We start from the raw sequence: 20,442 nt of genomic DNA on the forward strand, positions 1-20,442 counted from the left end.
AGGTAAGGTGGCTTCTATGGTCCCTCAACCAACACCAATGCTTTCCCACCAGGTTAGGGAACCATCTTTTGTGACTCTGGGGTGCCTGGACTCCTGCCCCTTGACCTCCAAGAGCCCCACACTCCTATCTTAAAATGATAGGCTGGTGTTTTAGGTTCCTAAGTGTTCTTTCAATAGGAACATCGAGATCCTTGGAGCCCCATTTTGTTTCATTTCTTCAGCTAGCTGTTTTTGAGCACCGCTTTTGTGCCCCAAATCATACTCGTATTCCAAGGGTACCATGCCTGCTTTGCGGTTTTTTCTCACATGGGTGGGCCTCCAAACCCAGGGTCTGAAAGTTGTAATGAATGAGGGAAGCACTGGGAAGGGAAATCTGAAGTCACATGGTAAGATTCAGAAAAGGTGGGCTGGACTATCCATGTTTTCATTCACTTTGAAGTGTTGGCAACATGGTTTCTCTTGGTTTAGTAAGGCATTAATTGTTGAAACAGTCAACTGTGGGTAACATGTAGCCCAGGTTTCTTGGGTAAGACCAACGCTGGTCTACCCCCGCCCTACTACTTCTTTCTGAAGTTTCCATCATGATGAGATAAAACTCATGAGAAGGCACAGTGAGCCAAGTTGTGTGTCTGACACCTGAAGTAGACAGCATTCTCTTCCTCTTTGTTAATGAATTGGCACTTACAAAACAAGCAAATAAAAAAACCCAAATCACTAAAATGTTTGTATAAAATTATAGAAAATAGCACCATGATATTCCTACCTATGAGCAATTGAACCTCCTAACAATTAATTGAGACCAAACCATACAAAGATCTCTGCCTGGGAGGTGACAGAAGATTCAAAGATGCTGGTCAGACAGCTTAAACAAAACAAGAAGTCTCAGGTTCAGTGACATGCCTGGTTTCTAGGGAATATGTTACAGAAAGACTGAATAAAAAACAAACAAACAAAAAGATGCTGTCCCAATAAATGAATGAATAAATAAATAAATAAATAAATAAATAAATAAAGCAAAAAAAGAAAAACTGAACAAACCTTACATAAATAACTAGACTTTCAACACACCCACCAATATACATATTGGTATAGACATGCTTATGCCACACATAAACACATACTCTCTCTCTCTCTCTCTCTCTCTCTCTCTCTATATATATATATATATATATATATATATATATATATATATATCACTCTCTCTGTCCAAAAATCATAAGTGAGTAGAAAACTATGAGGAGATAACAATGGATGGTAGAGAAACAGTTGAATGGGGACTATGGAAGGCTTATGTTTAATGTGAGACACAGGACTCTGCTATCCATCCCTTGGGCACTAATATTTCTTAGGGTCACACTTCTTAGACTAGGTTTAGAGTGTTAGTGAAATTTCATTCTTGAAGCCTCACATCTATCACACCAACACTCAGGCTGAGAGAAGCCTTTCTCACATCCCTGTTGATTCAATCATCTCCAGAATATAAGCTCTAGGAAAGAACTCTAGCAACACTGACAGAAAACAGTCCTGACAAGTACCTGCTCAGGCTCTTTCAGTGTGAGCCAAGATCTAGGCAGAGTGATGAGACCATCTTGCAATGCAGGGAAAAGGTAGAGAAAGCATACAAGTCCCCCCATCCCCCCAAGGCAATGATTTCCACTCATATGGCAATTCCACTGGGCTCTAATACTTGCAAATTTTATCCTACCTGTGATCTCACATGATCCCTAAGAAGCAAATGACTTCATCAATCAACATTCTGTGCTACTACAATGGAAGCAAGCACATAGAACACATTTAGCATACTGGCATGTAATTGTATAATGTGTGTTCAACCTATCTATCATAAGGAAATGCAGCTTTTAGTTGAGCAGGATTGTTTACTTCCCAAACATGTAGGTACAGGATGGTTGCTTAGGCTTGACTGTGTTTAAGGTTAGACATGACTGCAACCTGATCCTCATGATTTATTCATCCTACATGCTGCTGCTTGGTACATAGGTCATTGGTCTTCAGGCTGTCTTCTTTACACAGCCTCTTTGATTCTTTGGAGCATTCTTTTAATACAATCTGCTCCTCTAGCAACTGTCTGCTCTCCTTCCACAACATCCTGACTTTGTGCTGGAGATGGTTAGAATCACTCTGGATGTGGCAGTGCCTGGTGCTAAGTCACAAACAAACAAATGGTCACACAAGTCAGCATCCTCCTTCCTCCCACTCCTCCAAGGACCATCCCTGCCACAATGGGCCCTGGTGCCCAGACAGCCCCAGCCAACTGTCCAGATTGGCCAGGGAGCATCACATTGAGAGAGATCAAATCCAGAGGACAGCCATATTTCAGAAGCCGAGGTACATCTGTAAACCCTGACACTAACAGGGACTTACGGAACTCTCAGAAGAGGACCTGGAACACATGTGTGCTTATATGTCCATGTTATTTAAAAATCACCTGTATGTAGAAGGCAGACCTTCTCTAGGAGAATACAAGAGTCCCAACCAACATACAGTCTTTCTAGGTGTCCCATGGAAACCTTATCTGTGTGTCTACATTCAAATATACTTTGTTGGGAAGGACAATGATTTGAGTTGCTCACAGACTCTTCACACTTGGCCAAAATGATTTTAAGAGGTAAAAATCCTAGAGCCTTGATTTGAAGGAGCCAGGCTTCTGGTTTAGAGGCAAACAGTATATAAACTGAGCCCCTACTTTGGCTCAAAGTCAAGGATGGGCAGACATATCCTGTGCCTAGTGCTTGGATCATGACCCTGTTAGTCACTCACCAGTAGAATTGATTTTCTTTACTCAACTCCTTGCACTTGTACAAGGCCTCACTGATATCCTGAGGCATTCTCTTCAGGTCAGTCATCACCTGGTTATGTTGCATCTTGAGCATGAATGTCCTAATTTCAATTCTCTGGGAGGGCATGGCCCAAGGAGCAAATAATCCCATGAACTAAGGATACAAGGATGATGTTAATTAAATCTGAATCATGGACTTCCCCAACACATATATGCCACAACATTGCTCCATGTTACCAGTTCCACTTAGAGCTTATTAAACTTATTACCCTTTGTCTGGTGTCAGTAGAGGCAGGGAAGTAAAGGCAGGGATTTGACCTACTTTATCTCCTCAGAGGGGCATGAAAGAATAGACTAGCTCTCCAAGAACTTTCCAGGAACTTGTGCCATTGTCCTGGGTCCACCTTGAACCTGTGATGACACATCTGTTTGTAGACAAGGAAATGTCAATCCTTGCTTCTGTTGCTACATAAATTCCCAAAGGACATAATCAGTATCTACAGGAGACTACATTTCCAGTGTGCACCTAAAGTGATCACAGAGCTCATATGCTGTGCTGCTCAAAGTGAGGCTCCCTGTGTCTTCAGATCTTAAGTGGAACATACACACACACACACACACACACACACACACACACACTCCCTCCCCCATAATCAAACACATTCAGAATGCCAAATGAACACACATTATCTGATAGTATAGTGAATAGAATGTGATAAAAGCAGTGATGAACTATGGCCAATCCAGTTATACTGAGAGATAGTATGTGGGACCAGGCCCCTCCAGCTGTTGACAGGACCAGTTGAAACCAAATTACTTCCAGCTTAACTGCAAACATGATTGGCCATAAACACAGTGTACTTTGCATCTCCCCAAAACTTATACCTGCATAGGATTCTTACAATGCATGATTAGGGCTCACACACTACAACCCTTATGCCTAGACTGTAATTCATACCATGGGCTCTGATTTACCTTTGGAGAAATCAAACTGCCTGAGTCCCATTTCACTCCTATCTGAACTTGAAGTTCTGTGTCGAAAATCCATTCAGCAAAATGAATTTGGATGTGTGGACAGCCTGATGTTGCAGTCTCCTGTGATATGAGGGAATCTGAGGTTAACAGAGAGGGCCCAAGATAGTCAGTAAAGAACTGGGCATAATGACTCCCTGTTGTTCAAATCCTTGTTAGTGTAATTGGCTAGGATTCCCTGGAGTTCAACCCTCTCATTTTTGATCTTCTGAAGAAATCTTTTGAGCTTCTCCATCCTCTTCATTCTATGCTCCTGCTTATTGGTGGTGGAGGGTTGGGGTGATGCTTTTCTAACAGACCATTTAGGTTGACAAACACTAGTAAACTTGTAGAGATAATATGGCAGGGAATGGAGACAACATGCTTTTCCTTTCCTTTGGGGCTTTTGTGAGATTATTCATTTGTTGTGTTTTCTTGGGTATAATCACACTCATTCTGTTGGAATTTTGCTTCTAGTATCCTCTGTAGTGTTGGATTAGTGGAAAGATATTGTTTGAATTGGGTTTTGTCGCAGAATATCTTAATTTCTCCAACTATGGTCATAAAGAGTTTTCTGGGTATAGTAGCCAGGGCTGGCTTTTGTGTTCTCTTAGAGTCTCTGCAAGACATTTTTCCAAGATCTTCTAGATATTATCGTTTCTGGTGACAAGTCTGATGTAATTCCCATAGGTCTTCCTTTGTATGTTACTTGACTTTTTTCCCTTAGAATTTGTAATATTTTCTTTCTTTCTACTGTACATTTATACTTTTGTTTAATTAGTGACAGAATGATTTTCTTTATTGATCCAATCAATTTGGGGTGTTGTAGGTTTCTTGTAAATTTAAGGCCATCTCAGCTTTAGGTTAAGGACTTTTAAAAATTATATTGTTGATGATGTTTTCTGGGTCTTTGAACTGTTAACCCTCACCTACTTCTTTTTCTGTTATTCTTAGTTTTGTTCTTTTTATTATGTCCTGCATTTGCTAGATGTTTTGAGTTAGGAGTTTTTTACTCTTTGTATTTTCTTTAAGTGACTTTGGAATATCATCTATGGTATTTCCTTTGCCTGCAATTCTCTTTTCTATGTTCTGTTGGTGAGGCTTGCATCTGTAGATCCTGATGTCTTTTGTAGGTTGTCCTTTTCCATGGTTGCCACATTTGTGATTTTTATAACTTTATTTTTACTTTTTCTTTATTGATTTTCTTATGTATTTCCAGTCCAAATGTTATCCTCCTTCTCAGTTCCCCCTCCAAAAACCCCATCCCCTCCACTTCTAGCATTGCCTCTATTTATGAGGGTGCTCCTATACCCCCTCCTCCCCACACTCCTGCCTCAGTGCACTAGCATTGCCCAACCCTGGATCATCATGCCTGTACAGGACCAAGGGCATGCCCTCCCATTGATGCCAGATAAGGCATTTCTCTGTTACGTATCCAGCTGGAACTCTGGATATCCCCTCATGTACTATGTGCTTGGAGGTTTAGTGCATGTGAGTTTTGAGGGGCTCTGTTTGGTTGATTTTGTTGTTCTGCTTATGGGGTTGCAAGCCCCTTCTCTTCCTTCAGTCCTTGTCCTAACTTTACAATCTGTGTTCCCTCACTCGGTCTCATGTTTGCCTGCGTGCATAGCATTTCAAGAGACACCAACTACCAAAAGTTGCAGTTATGAAGTAGCATTGAATAATTTTATGGTATGGCGGAGGGAGTATCACCAAAACATGAATAAGTACATAAAGGATTTGCAGCATTAGGAAGTTTGAGAACCATTGCTATATACTGATATACTGAATCACCTTCTGATTACCCATAATCCTAACTTGATATAAATGTTATCTATCATTGTTATACTGTGTTTAGGGAAAAGCAACAAAAATGTTCCTCCACCTGTGGGAAAAAAAGGAGAGAGAGAGAGAGAGAGAGAGAGAGAGAGAGAGAGAGAGAGAGAGAGAGAGAGAGAGAGAGAGAGAGAATATACCAGGCTCCTGACAGCATCAGATTTCTTGACATCAGCAATAGTGACTGGGTTTGGTGTCTCCAGATGGAATGGATCCCAAGTTGGGGCAGTCTCTGCATGGCCTTTCCTTCAAGCTCTGCTCCTCTCTTTATCCCTGCATTTCCTTTTGAGAGAAGGATTTCTGGATTAATACTTTTGAGATGGTTGGGTGGCCCCACCCTTCAAAGATTGCCATGCTTATCCAATAAATATGGTCTGCATAGTTCCTACTTCTTCTTTGTTTGGTATTTAGGCTAATGTCCTTCATGTTGGGTTCTGGGAATCTCTTGGGTCCCTGGCATCTGAGACTTTATAGTGGTTACACACAGTTCCCCCTCCCCAGTGGCTACAGACCTCATTTCAAATGACTTTCCCTCTGTACTTCTTCCCGGTCTCCTCCCATGTCTGAACCAGAACCCCCTTTACCTCCTACTCTTCTCTCCCTCCCAGATCCTTCTCTCCTCCTACTTCCAAACATTCTTGTCTTCCCCCTTCTGGGTAGAACTTTAGCATTCACACTTTGGTGTGATCTTCCTTCTTCTTCGGTTTCCCATAGTCTGTTAGTTGTATCATGGGCATTCCATGCACTTTTTGAACAATTTCCACTTATCAATAACTACATACCATGTGTGTCCTTTTGTGACTAGGATACCACACTCAGGATGATATTTCAACTTCCAAACATTGGCCTTTGAATTTCATGAAGTAATGTTTTTAAAGCTGAGTAGTACTTCTGTACAATGTACCATATTTTCTGTATCCATTCCTCTGTTGAGGGACATCTGGGTTTTTTTCAGTGTCTGGTCATTTTAAATATGGTTGCTATGAACATAGTGGTGCATGTGTCCTATTAATATATTTGAGAATCTTTTGGGTATATGCACCATGGTGGTATAACTCTATTTGAGGTAGAACTATTTCCAACTTTCTCAGGAATTGCCAGATTGATCTCCAAAGTGGTTTTTCCAACTTGCTGTCCCAGCATGAATGGAGGAATGTTCTTCTTTCTTCACATTTTTGCCAGAATCACCTGTCAGCTGAGTTTTGTTCTTGGCCCATCTGAGTGCTGTGAAGTGGAATCTTAGGTTCATTTGGATTTGCATTTCCCTGATGACTAAAGATGTTGAACATTTCTTTAAGTACATCTCAGCCATTCAAGATTCCTCAGTTGAGAATTTTCTGTTTAGCTCTGTACCCCATTCTTTAATAGGGTTATTAGGATCTCTGGAGTGTATGTTCTTGAGTTCTTTATATATTTTGGATATTGCCAAGTACTTTGGTTGAGTCAGTTTGACATAGCGAAACCTGGGAAGCTGACCTATGAAGCAATGAGTTTCAAGGAAACTCTCTTCCTGGAGTCTGGCACTTTCTCCCCTAAATCTTTATAAACCATAAAATCAATCTTCCATCCCTGCATTAGCCTAGTGTATGGATTCACATGCGCTCTATTTAGTATTACCTTAATGTAATGCCTTTTAAGATTGAATTCTAACATAGCTAAAGCCTTTCCCAGTGTTCTAAGTTCCCAGATAGCAGCAAGGAGCTTAAACTATTCAGTAACTAATTAAGCACTGCAATAAAACAATAAAGCACTAGCCATTAGCTCAGTTATCTGCAGAAAGAGATTGGAATTCTCACTGAGATAGAAATTCTTTTTACAGACTACATTCCATGCCAACAGCAAGTTAATATACTATACTGATAAATGGGAATTCTCCAGACATAGATAAGAATTAACAAGACCTAAGAATTCCAAGGTCCTTGACACTACTTTATTCCTGAGGCCAGGCAAGAGTTAATACTCCCCTAGCCCATTAACATTAAAGTGTGAAACTCTTGCCTGGCACAGGGCTGATCCAAAGCAGGTGCTAATCTCTAATGTAAACATCATCCTTTTGAAGTCACTCCTCTTACATCTGGAGGGATGCTTATCTCTAATGTAAACATTTATCTGGTTCCTACAAATTCTTTTTATAGTCACTCCTCTTGCACCTGGAAAACTTCTATGTACCCTATCTGCTATGTTTTACAATTTATGATATTCGCTGTAATATATTTAGTCTAAGTTCGACCAGAAAATTACATTCAGATTCTGCACAACCTCTCCTGTGTATGACTCTTTGTCACTCTATCCTAAGCTTTGCCCACCTACTCTAGAGAACCATTTCACACAGGCACGGGACCCAGAGGGTCTGCAGCAGGATAGTAGCCCTCTATCAGATGTAGGGTTGGTACAGATGTCTTCCCAATATGTGTGTGCAATTTTGTCCTTTTGACAGTATCCTTTGACTTACAAAGCTTTTGAATTTTATGGGGTCCCATTTGACAATGTTTTTTATCTTACAGCATGAGCCATTGGTGTCCTGTACAGGAACATTTCCCCTGTGCCAATGTGTTTGAAGTTCTTTACTGCTCTCTCTTGTATTAGATTCAGTGTATCTTGTTTTATGTGGAGGTCCTTGAGTGACTTGGAATTGAGCATTGTACAAGGAGATAAGAATAGATCAATTTGCATTCTTCTATATGCAGACTGAACAAGCACCAATTGTTGAAAATGCTGTTTTTTTATCCACTGGATGGTTTTGGCTCCTTTGACAAAGATCAAGTGACCATATGAGTGTAGGTTCATTTCTAGGTCTTCAATTCTATTCCATCTTTCTACTTGTCTCTCTATACCAGTACCATGACATTTTTATTACTATTTCCCTGTGGTATATTTTGAGATCAGGGATGGTGATTTCCCCAGCCATACTTTTATTGTTAAGAATAGTTTTTGCTATACTGGGGTTTCTGTTATTCCAGATAAATTTGAGAATTGCTTTTTCTATCTCTGTGAAGAAATGAGTTGGAATTGTGATGGGGATTGCATTGAATCCCTAGATTGTTTTGGCGAGATGGACATTTTTTACTATATTAATCCTGCTCATCAATGACCATGGGAGAACTTTCCATCTTCTATGGTCTTCTTTGATTTCTTTGTTCAGAGACTTAATGTTCTTGTCATACAGATCTTTCCCTTGCTTTGTTAGAATCACACCAGGATATTGTTTGTGAAGTATGTAGTTTTTAAAAATTTCTTCCTCAGCCTAATTATCCTTTGAGTAGTGGAAAGTTCCTGGATTGTTTGAGTTAATTTTATATCCATTGACATTGCTGAAGTTATTTATCAGCTGTAGGAGTTCTCTCCTGGATATTTTGGGGCTCATTTATGTGTAATATCCCATACTCCTCAAATTGTAGTGTCTTGAATTTTTCCCTTCCAATTTGCATCACTTTGATCTGCCTTTTTTGCCAGATTGCTATGGCTAAAATGTCAAGGACTATGTTGAATACATAGGGGAAGAGGGGGAAGTCTTTCCTTGTCTCTGATTTTAATGGGATTGCTTCAAATTTTTCTCCATATATTTTTATGTTGGCAACTGGATTGCTCTATGTTGCTCTTATTATATTCATATATAGACCGTGACTTTCTGATTCTTCCAATGCATTCACCTTGAAGTTGTATTGTATATTGTCAAACACTTTTTCAGCATCTGATGAGATTATCCAATATATTTTAAGATATTTTATATAGGGGATTACATTGATGGATGTTCATAATGAGTCATTCCTGCATTTGTGGGATGATACAGCATCTAATGTGATGATCAAGTAAAAATTTCTTAAATTTATTACATAGTATATTACTTTGATGAATTCCAAAACATTGAATCATTCTTACATCCTATGCATGATGCCTATTGGATCATGGTGAATGATCATTTGCATGTGCTATTAGATTCAGTTTCCAAGAAGTTATTGTGTATTTTTGCATCAATATTTGTTATGGTTTTTATATGCTCAGCCCACTGAGTGGCAATATAAGAAGGTGTGGCCAAGTTGGAGTATAGTGTGTGGTCAAGACCCTCACCCTAGCTGCCTGGACATTAATGTTCTATTAGCAGCCTTCACATGAACATGTAGGACTTTCAGCTTCTCCTGCATCATGCCTTTCTGGGTGCATCCATGTGGCTCCCTTGTTGGTACTTGACTGATCCTCTTAACCTGTAAGACATCCACATTGAATTGTAAGGGAAGCTGCAGTGCAGCCAGATTTGGAGGAGTCCCAAAACCCTCCTGGAACCCTCTTCCAAGTCATGGAGTTTGTTCAGCAGCCATCCGTCTGCAGGAGTCACGGTGTTGTTCAGAGTCACACCTCTTATCTAAAGCTTTGAAGAACCACCTATCTGAGGGCCAGAACCTCTTGTGGGTATTTGCTGATGCAGAGTTAGAAACAGCTCTACTAAGCACTCAGCCTGATACACAGAGTCCTAAGGGGAGACACAGCAAATACAGAGGTCTGAAGGAAAGGACAAAGTACCCAAAATCTGAGTATCTAAGGCTGTACCCTCAGATTAGAAAAGAGAACAGAAAAAATGGAGAGAGAACCCAGTAAGTGGCAATGGGGAGAAGGGAGGCCATGTGTTCCTGGTGGTCATGAACTCTGCACAGAGTTCACAGCAAATTACAATGTGAATTATGAAAGTAGAAAATGTTCCCTTTGTTTTAGTACATTCACCTTGTTTGGGCAGATAATCCATGCAGGAAGGCTGAGAAAGGGCTTGTGGTGAAGTGTAGTATACACTCGTGTAGTGTTTGCTGCTTGGTATACATGAGGCCCTGGGCTCCCTCTCCAGTTTAGCCCACTTAGAGAAGCTGAAGTTAGAACATCAGTTGCCAGATTTTAGGAGGGTGATGGTGGACTGGGATTTGCAATCTCAGCTACCAAGGGATTATCTCTTCTATAGACATTTGGTGGGTTGCAATGGGCCAAATATCTCCAAGTAACTGCTAAAGAGTAATAGATATGTTCTCAACACACAGAAAATAATGAGATAGATGCCTGAATTGATGGCTGTGCCAGATACCATCTTCTTCAGCAATGTGGTCTGACCATTGACTTCCAGAGAGGAAGGAAGAGCAATGGAAGCAGTCTTTAATGATTGGGGAGTGTGTATGAGACTCAGTGATGAGCAACTCCAAACAGATAAAGCAAACCTGGCCCTGGGCTTTTCATTGGGTAGTATATTATGTTCAGGGGAGGAATTGTCAGAGCATAATAGGGTATTTTCATTTAAACCTCCTTTATATGGGTTTGTGTATTATAAAGCTTCTTAAATTGTAGGCTTACAGGTGGCCTTTCAAAAGTCTGCAGTCAGTTATCCCACCTCCATACTACTTCCTTGTCTTAGTGTTGTTTTGCTTTCTGGTCTGCAGCACAGGTGTGGGAAACCCACTGGGCAGACCAAATGCAGACATGGTAGATTGTATGTATCCTAAGCCCACTGTCTGGTATTGACCTGGATTGAAATGCAATTACACTACTTAGGGGGTGGAAGAATGTAGCCTTGGGCAGGGAGGTGGAAGCTGAGGTTCCCTGACACCTTGGAGTCCATTTGACAATGAAAACCACAGGCAAGAGTAGAGAATGGAGGTTCTGAATTCCATGGGCCTATGTTAAGGAGTCTGGGGACAGGGACCCAGGAAATCCTGGACATCCAGACAGTGCTGGGTTGCAGGGAGTTTATAGCAGGTTAGAGCCTGCTGGCCTGCAAGGAGACCAGGCCAAGGGGTTCTCAGAATCTTGGACATGCAGGTACTGCTAGAAGTCACAGAGGAGCTGAGCATGTAGGAGGCCAGCAGGCTGAGAACTAGCCCTGAAAACAGGGAATGGGAAATTCTGGGTTAGCTCAGAGGTGGCTAGTCCAGGAGTATTAAGGGGCCTTCTGTTGGAGACTTAGATGGCATGGCTCTGTAGGCAAAGGCTTTTTCTCCGTATAACCCACAGTTGGTTTGATGAGAGAGACAGTCCTTGGTTCTAAACTGTTTATTGATTGTTTTTCATGGAAATGAAAGCATAACACGTCTTGAGGTTAGACTAGAAGTTAAGTACCTTCTGAGGAAGGATTGTCCAGGAAGGGAAGCTTATTGACTAAACCCTACCATCTTCTAGGTACCTCATTAGTAGGGGGAACCCTATTCTGTTCTAAAAGACCACAGGCCATGTTCCTATGTAGAGATTTTGGTCCCATGAAAGAGGCCTGGTAGGAAGCAGGTGACACTTTTGCCATCTACTGTGGGTCTGGGACTTCCAACCCACTCAACCTTACCAAATTCCTGACATGGTGCTCTACTGTCCCAGGTCTTTGAGTTTTATTGATGTGAGAAGACACCAGGACCAAGGCCACTTTTCATTGGGACTGGCTTATAGGTTCAGAGGCTCAGTCCATTGATTTCAAGGCAAGAAGCATGGCAGCATCTAGACAGACATTACTTTGGAGAAGAAGCTAAGAGCTCTACATCTTATTCTGAAGGCACCAAGAAGACTGTCTAACTGGTGTTTAGTAGGAGGGTCTCAAAGCCCACCCTCCACACTGACACACTGTTTCTAACAAGGCCACAACTCCTAAAGGTACCACTCCCATGATCAAGCATATTCAAGCCACCACACTCCTCTGCAATCTCCCAAGATATTTACCTCACTCGGTCCTACTGTTTTCCTTTTTTCTCCTTCACCAATTATGTGTTCTATTATTTTCTTGAAATATCCTCCTATAACTCAACACTATGCATTACCTTCAATGGATACTGCAGTTTAAATACACATCTCTAGACATTCAAAGTTACCATCAACATAAGACACATCATATGGTATTTGTCTTTTTGGGTCTGGGTTATATCACTCAAAAAGATTATTCATGTCTCCGTCCATTAACCTGTAAATGTCATTTATATTGTCACAGTTCATTACCATTGTGTATATGAACCATATATTCATTATCCTTTCATCAGTTATATTTACGTCTGGGTTGTTTTGATGTCCTGCCTATTGTGAATAAATCAGTAAGGAACATGAGCACACCCAGGTCTCTGTCTTAGGATAATGCCTTTGGCTATATGCCCTGGAATAGTGGCTGACTCTGTGTTCACTTGCTAGAAAGAAACAACAGGACCATAATAGGCCCTTTTAAGGAGAGCATTTAAATGCGGGTCTGCTTACCATTTCAGAATTTTATTACATTTTTGTCTTGACAGAATCATGCACAGGCAGACATGGTGTTGGAGAAGTAGCTGAGAGTTCTGGATCTGGATCTGCAGGAAGCAGGGATACTGGCCCTGAGCTGGGCTTTTGAAACTTTAAAGCCCACCCCCACAGAAGGCCACAGCTCCAAATTCAATCAAATAGTGCTATACCCTATTGACCAAGTATTCAAATCTATGAGCCTATAAGCATTCTTCTCATTCACACCACCACAAATAGTACAGCTGGTTCATATAGAAGATCTATCTCTAGTAATGTTTTCCAGAACATTTCTCCTGTTTTTTGTAATGACTGTACAGGTGAATATATGTTCTCTTACCCCACACTCATGCCAATAGTTGTGGTCCTTAGTCTATTGGTAATAGCCATTCTGACTGCAGTAAGATACAAGGTTAAAACTATTTTAATTTGCATTTTCCTATGAGGAAGGATATTAAATGTGTAAATACATATCTATGATCCATTTCTTTCTCTTTCTTGAAGATTCTGTTCTTCAGTTCGACAGAACATCAGAAGGGAGTGTGTTTGAGACTGCGACTCTCTAGTTAACCCTGCTGTCCCAGAATCTAGTACATAGACCAGACTGTCCAGAGGCTCATGCAGTTCTTCTTGCCTCTGCCTTCTGACTGCTGGGATTACAGGTGTGCACTACCATGTACAGCCATAGAACATTTTGAAATGTTTAAATTTATAATGTTTTAATATTTAACAGGCAGGTTTTCTGGTGTTTGGTTTTAAACACCATCTGATTGTCTAGAAATGAACTCTCTGTCATGTGTACACTTAGTAAAGATCCTCTCCCATCTTGTAGCTGATCTTTGCATTGATTAAGAGTTTCTTTTGCTTTCTTATTCACTGTTTTATTGCTAGGACACATCTTGACCAGGATAACGTATAAAGAAAATATTCAATTGGGGTTGGCCAACAATATAAAAGGGTGATCGAGGATTGTCAAGGTGGGGAACGTGGCAGTAGGCAGGCAGGCATGCATACAGGCATCATGGAACTAGAGGAGTAGATGAACTTGCATCTGATACATATAGAGGAGGCAGAGGAAAGACATAGATAGATACAGATTGACAGACAAACAGAAAGACTGAGGCAGAGACGGAGACAGAGACATTACAGACTGAGATATAGAGAAAAAAGAGAGAAACATAGTGAGATAACAGAGACAGAGAGAGTGACAAAGACAGGGACAAAGACAGAGGCAGGGATTGGCATGAGCTTTTGAAACCTCAATGCCAACCTCCATTGTCACAACTCCTCCAGCAAGTCCGTATCTACTAGTCCTTTGTAAAACAGTTCTATGAAGTAGGTATCAAACATTCAATTATGAAATGAACTTTGAAGGTCATTTTAATCCCAATAACTTCATTTATAATTCAGAAGATTTTAATTACTCAATGTGAATATTTTTGTTTCCTGAGATGTATTAGAGAAATACTGTTGTGTTTCTAATTTGTTTGTCTGACGTGGTCATCCACAAGAGAGTACATTATGACTGTAGCTAAATTTTTGACTATAGAGATAGAGCATGGATACTTTTTCCATCCTGACATCCAGATCCACACAGTTTAATACATTATCCACATCAAAAGCTCAATTTTATGTGGAGATCTGGCTGGCTGGGCACTACTTATGAAGCCTAAACAACATAATACTTGAAGAGTCCCATTCCTGCCTGAAACTTCTAGTGTTACAGGACTATGTATGAACCACACATAAATGCAGAATGTCCTTATAATAGAAATAATTAGAGATGATGTTTTATCCATAACAATATACTAATTTTATTCAATAAATTCTTAACGTGGGGAGTCAGTTTATACAAGATATAAACTTAGCAAAATGCAAATTAATTACATTAACAAAAAGATAATGAATATATATTGAAACTTCAAATGAAAACACAGGAAAACCAAAGACCCAAAGAAATCAAAACTCTAACCAAAAACCAAACAAAATAATTAAGCTAAGCATCATTCTCTTGCTGCAGATGTTCAGCACAGACCCACAGCCTGTTGCTGGCCTTGGTGAAATAGTGCAAAGGCAGTCACTGATGGTAATAATCTGTTCAAGATGAATATAGGCATGCCTCATTGGGGTGGGTGTTCTGCTCATGGACTAGTCCTTCAAGGCTAACATGAGAGATGTTACAGATGATACCTCAAAGTTTTTCAAATTCACATGACTGACCACTATGAATTATATCTTGATGACCCAACAGGACCTGCCAAAATTGGCATTGTCAGAGTCCTGCTGGATGCCCAGCAGATCTTGATGTATCTCAGTACTTCTCTGAAGCCTTCCAAACAGGCAGTCTTGCTGGATGAGATGCTAGACAAAATAAAGGCCTCATTACCCATAGCAAACTAAAAAAGAAGAAAATGCAGCCCAAGATTGCCATGGTTACAAGGATTAGATGCAATGGTGGTTAATTTGCTTTGCACATCCAGTGCTCCTGGTGAACAGTTGTGTCGGAGCAAGATCTTGACCTGGTCTCTGATCTGTTTGAGCTTCTGCAGAATATTTCAGACCTATGGGAGGAAGAGAAAAAAGCTGTTGAGATCTTGCCATGTCAGCGATCCAAGAAACACCAGCTTTACTCATCAGGATAATCTAGTATGACCTTTCATCTGAGATCTTTCCTGTATCCCCATAGGAGAAGGGGCAGAGAGCACCTGGGCCTGGATGTTTTTCTCAAATGTAAAAAATTGCTTGACACTGAATTGTGAACTACACACTGTGCTGGAGTTAAAGTAAAACACCACATTTCTCCAATAGTCTAAAGTTTATATTGAAAAATAAGTGTGTATCAGTGTCTGAATCTAACATTGAACAGAGGCCTTCTAAGGAGCCTAGCAAACTTTGAAGTGAAGTCTCTTATTATTTCTGGAGTGCAGAATCCTTCCTTGGCTCTCCTTGTGAACCCCTATATCTGGGAATCCCCAGAGAAACCATCTCACAGGAAATCCATGCACACTGAAAAGATACTGTAATCAGCAAGAGTGTGCTTCATGCAATTCTTCCCAAGGGTAAGCATTGAACTCTAAAGGAGATACTCATGAAGGAAAAAACAAATGCAAAACCAAAAACCAATAGCCCTGCTATGTGTATGGCTCCTTAGATACTGCCATCCTGTACTAGTACTTCATCTCAGAGACATCGAAAGGACACTGCATCTTTTCAGCCAAGCCATGACACACACACACACCCATACACACGTACACATACACAATAAAATTGGAGCCTGCCCTCCTGTCCTAGGAGAGGACAGGCCCAGGCTCCTCTGGATGAGTTGCCATAGAGCAAAAGAGAGGGCCTGATTCCTAGATAATTCAGGAAATGGCATCCTGAGGCACCTCTCCATACCATAGAGCCTCAAGGGGTTGCTGTCAGGGGTCCAGGATCTACTCTGCCTAGAGTGGCAAGCTAGAGGTGGCCAACTGGGATGGGGAGGAGAGGGCATGAGAGAAATCCAATTTCTTCAAAAGAGGATAACTCCACAGAAAGTCTTGGAAATGATCACAGAAGTGTAAAACTGGATGAGACATAGGAGAGAGCCTGGATAAGGTGCAGGATGGTTACATAGGCTTGACTGTCTTTATGATTACACATTAGGGCATTCTGCCCATGATGCTTCATTCATCCTACCTGCTGCTGCTTAGTATAGTGGTCTTTGATCTTCTGGCTGCCTTCTTTACATCGTATTTTTGTTGCTATGTTGCATTCTTCCAATGCAGTCTGATCCCTTAGCAGCTGTCTGTTCTCACTCCTCAACATCCTGACTTTGTGCTGGATGAGCTTAGATTCAATCATGAGGTGGCAGTTCCTGAAGCTGAACCACAAACAAAACATGGTGGTTACAGGCAGCATCCATCCATCTTCCTCCCATTCCTCCAAGCACCATTCCTTCATCATGGGCCCTGATCCTCAGACAGCCCCAGACAAGTATCCAGATTGGCCATAGAGGGAGATCAAATCCAGAGGACTGCCACTTTCCAGAAGATCAAGGTACTTTTGAAATCTCTGACACCAACAGGGACTCATGTATCTCTCAGAAAAGAACATGGTGTCTATATGTGCTTATGAGTCTGTGGTATTAAAAAACCACCTGTAGGTATAGGGCAAAATTCTCTATGAGTGAAGAGACCCAAGCATCATACTATCTTTCTATGTTTCTCCTGGAAACCCCTTCTATGTATCTACTTTCAGAGCTCAAGAGGTCCAAGGTTGAATGATATCTCCATCATGGTAGAAACCTTTCAATCTTGAGGATACTGAGTTGGAAAGGACAGTGACTTGAGGGGCTACCAGACTCTTCACACTTGGTCAAAATGACTCTAAGATGTTAAAATCTTAGTGCCTCATTTGAAGGAGGCAGGCTTCCTCTTTAGAGACTAAGAGTATAGAACCTGAGCCCCATGTTCGTTCAAAGACAAGGATTGTCAGACATATCCTGGGCCTAGTTCTTGGGTCATGACCCTGTTAGTCACTCACCAGTAGAACTGATTTTCTTTTCACTTGGACAAGGCCTCACTGATGTCCTGGGGCATTCTCTTCAGGTCAGTCATCACCTGGTCATGTTGCATCTCAAGCATATATGTCTCAAAGTTGATCCTGTGGGAGGGCATGGCCCAAGCAACAAATTGTTCCATGAACTAAGGATACAAGGATCATTTCAATTCAAGCTGAATCATGTACTACCCTACCCCATATATGCCACTGGACCTAGCTCCTTGTTACCTTTTCCACTTGGTGCTTATTAAAATTATTGCTCTTCAGCTTGGGTCAGTAAGCACAGGGAAGAAAAAGCAGGGTGTTGATCTGCTTCAGCTCCCTGAAGGGGTTTGAAAGAATAGACTAACTCTCCCAGAACTTTCCAGGAATCTGTGTCACAGGCCTGGGTCCACGTTAAACCTGTATTATTCTCCTCCTGGTTTTAGACAAGGAATTCCCAATCCTTGGTTCTATTGCTACAAAAATTCCCAAAGGACATAATCATATCTACAGGGAAAAGCCTTTATAACACACCAGGAGATTCCAATGTGCATTCACGGTGAGCACAGAGGTCAAGTCCTCTGCTACTCAGAATGAACCTCCCTGGCTTCCTCACTGTTATTGCCTGGAAATGGAGTCTTGGAAAACTCAATGATATATCACATGACACAGACTCTCTAGATCTTAAGCTGCACACACAGGAACACACACAAACAGGAACACATACACACAGGAACACACACATCCACAAACGCACACACAAGCTCACATGCAAACAGTATCTCTCTCAGTCTCTGTCTCTCTGTCAGTATCTCTCTCTGTCTCTATCTCTTTTACACACACACACACACACACACACACACACTCACACACAGACAGAGGCAAGACACAAGAGACACACACACAAGACCCACACACACACACAATCAGAATGCCAAATAAATAAAATGATTTGGCTTTATCTGAGAGTATAATGAACAAAATTTGAGAAAAGCAGTGATGAACTGCAGCCAATCCAGTCATACTGAGAGACAATATGTGGGACAGCCCGCTCCAGCTGTTGACAGGACCATTTGGACCCAAATTATAGCCTGGTCAATTATGGAAAGGATTGGCTATAAACAAACATTACCTAGCAACTCCCACAAACCAACACCTGTGTAAGCTTCTTAAATGGCAGGATGAGAGCTCACACATTACTGCCTTCATCCCCTGACTGTGATTCATGCCACAGCCTCTGAATTACTATTGGAGGAATGAAAAGTGCCTGTGACCCCATCTCACTCCTATCTGAACTTGAAGTTCTGTGTCGACAGTCCAATCAGCAAAATTAATTTGGATATGCAGACAGCCTGGAGTTGTAGCCACCTGTGTTATGAGGGAATCTGGGCTTAACAGGGATGGCCCAAGATAGTCATCAGAGAACTGGGCATAAAGACTACCTGTCATTTAAATCCTTGTTAGTGTAATTGGCCAAGATTCCCTGAAGTTCTTCTCTGGCATTTTTTATGTTCTGGAGCTCTCTTTTGAGCTTCTCCAACCTCTCGCATCTCTTCTCCTGCTCATTGATGGTGGGGGGTTGGGGTGATGCCTCCCCAACAGACCCTGAAGGTAGAAAAACACTAGTAACCTTGTAGAGATAATAGGGCAGGGAAAGGGAAACCATGCTTTGTCCCACACAGAAGCCTGAGGAAGAGGAAAATCTAGAGACACCTAGAATCCCTGATAGTGCATCATAGGTTTCTTCAAGCTGGGCTCCTCAGCTAGGTCCCTGTTCACAACCACCATCACTAAACATATGCCTGACTTCCTATTGTAATCGCCCTAGCCCTCAAATGCATAAGCTGCCCCAGGCAAGAATAAGTGGATGGCATTGTCAGCTCATATCTGACAACAAAGTCTGTACCTATTAGCATACTAGCCAACATTTTTCTAGTCTTCTTCAAATGCATGATGAGAGCTCATACACTACTACAGGAACCCCAGACTATGAATCAGTCCACATCACGTGTGTTCCATACCAAAGTGTCTGAGACCTTGATTCATAGGCAGGGGAATAGCCCTCTCTGTTCTTGGCATCACATGCTCATGTAACCTAGAGAAACTATATTAAGATGAAGTGTATGAACACTCTATCCTGAGAACAACCGCTTTCTATTCTCATAGAGCTTGCTCTGCATAATTTTCCATTCAGGAGGAAATTAAGATCTCTCAGCAAAGAAAGTGCAGGCTTTTGAATACCAGGCTGTCTGTAAAACTAATCATCACATATTCTTGACTCTGGTTCTACCATTGAAGAATCTGAAGTATCCAGATCATAATCCCTCTTCCTGGAAGGACCAGCTGAAGCCCACATCCTCTTGGAAGCTCCCCAAAGCTTGCCCAGGACTCACTGTGCCATCTCCATGACCAGTTGTTTCTTGCCCTTTCCCACACTGATGGGCGGCCAGACTCTTTCTGACTTGCTCTGATGTCTGTGTGTATTCTATTCTCTCTCCGAAATACCCTGAGGAGCATGGACAACATGCCTCCTTGGGAACCCATGAGGATCTGAAGGAATACCCCACAAGCTGCTCTGGTTACCACAACATTGGCGACATCACAGAAGATTCTAGGGTTCTCTTGGATACAAGAGATTGTCTGGGAAGTGACTACTGATGATGTCACTGGGAAATTCCATGACCTACTGGCTTACCAGCTTGCCCCATCTTGACCAGTTTCTGAGGTGCCCTTGCCTGGAGTTTCTCTTTTGCCCCTTGGGATACCTCTTGGCAACTTCTCCTTCCAAAGCTAGAGATTTCTCTCTGCTTCACTACGAGTCCAGTGCATTGAATGGGGAGAGTTTGTTAGTGCATTGGAATGGGTCGCTCATCTTTGTTAGGATCCTTTTATGAGGGAGATTCTTCTCCAATATAAATCTACTTCTGGGGTCCATTCATGGAACAAACAGTCGATTTATCCAGGTGTCTCTGTTTCCCAGAGGCCAAAAACCTACTCTTGCACCTTTACTCTTACACAAGTTGAATTATGTTTTAGACTGCAACTGCCTTGGGAGG

General features: G+C 41.5%; 1 protein-coding gene and 1 pseudogene across 1 annotated transcript; both read right to left on the reverse strand.

Annotated features, from left to right (window-relative positions):
* Positions 1 to 1,968: 1,968 nt before the first annotated feature.
* On the reverse strand, positions 1,969 to 13,252 carry LOC147001720 (disks large homolog 5-like). The gene is made up of 4 exons (XM_085828851.1): positions 13,203 to 13,252; positions 3,972 to 4,119; positions 2,779 to 2,912; positions 1,969 to 2,161 (listed from the first exon to the last, which is right to left on the reverse strand). Exons 1-4 carry the CDS (start codon positions 13,250 to 13,252, stop codon positions 1,969 to 1,971), a joined length of 525 nt encoding a protein of 174 aa, XP_085684977.1.
* A 1,839-nt stretch (positions 13,253 to 15,091) lies between these two features.
* Positions 15,092 to 19,930, reverse strand: LOC147001721 (uncharacterized; annotated as a pseudogene).
* Between the last annotated feature and the right edge of the window lie 512 nt (positions 19,931 to 20,442).

This window comes from Mus caroli, unplaced genomic scaffold (assembly GCF_978045245.1).
Source record: "Mus caroli unplaced genomic scaffold, Mus_caroli_1 scaffold_12, whole genome shotgun sequence".
NCBI classification, from domain to species: domain Eukaryota; kingdom Metazoa; phylum Chordata; class Mammalia; order Rodentia; family Muridae; genus Mus; species Mus caroli.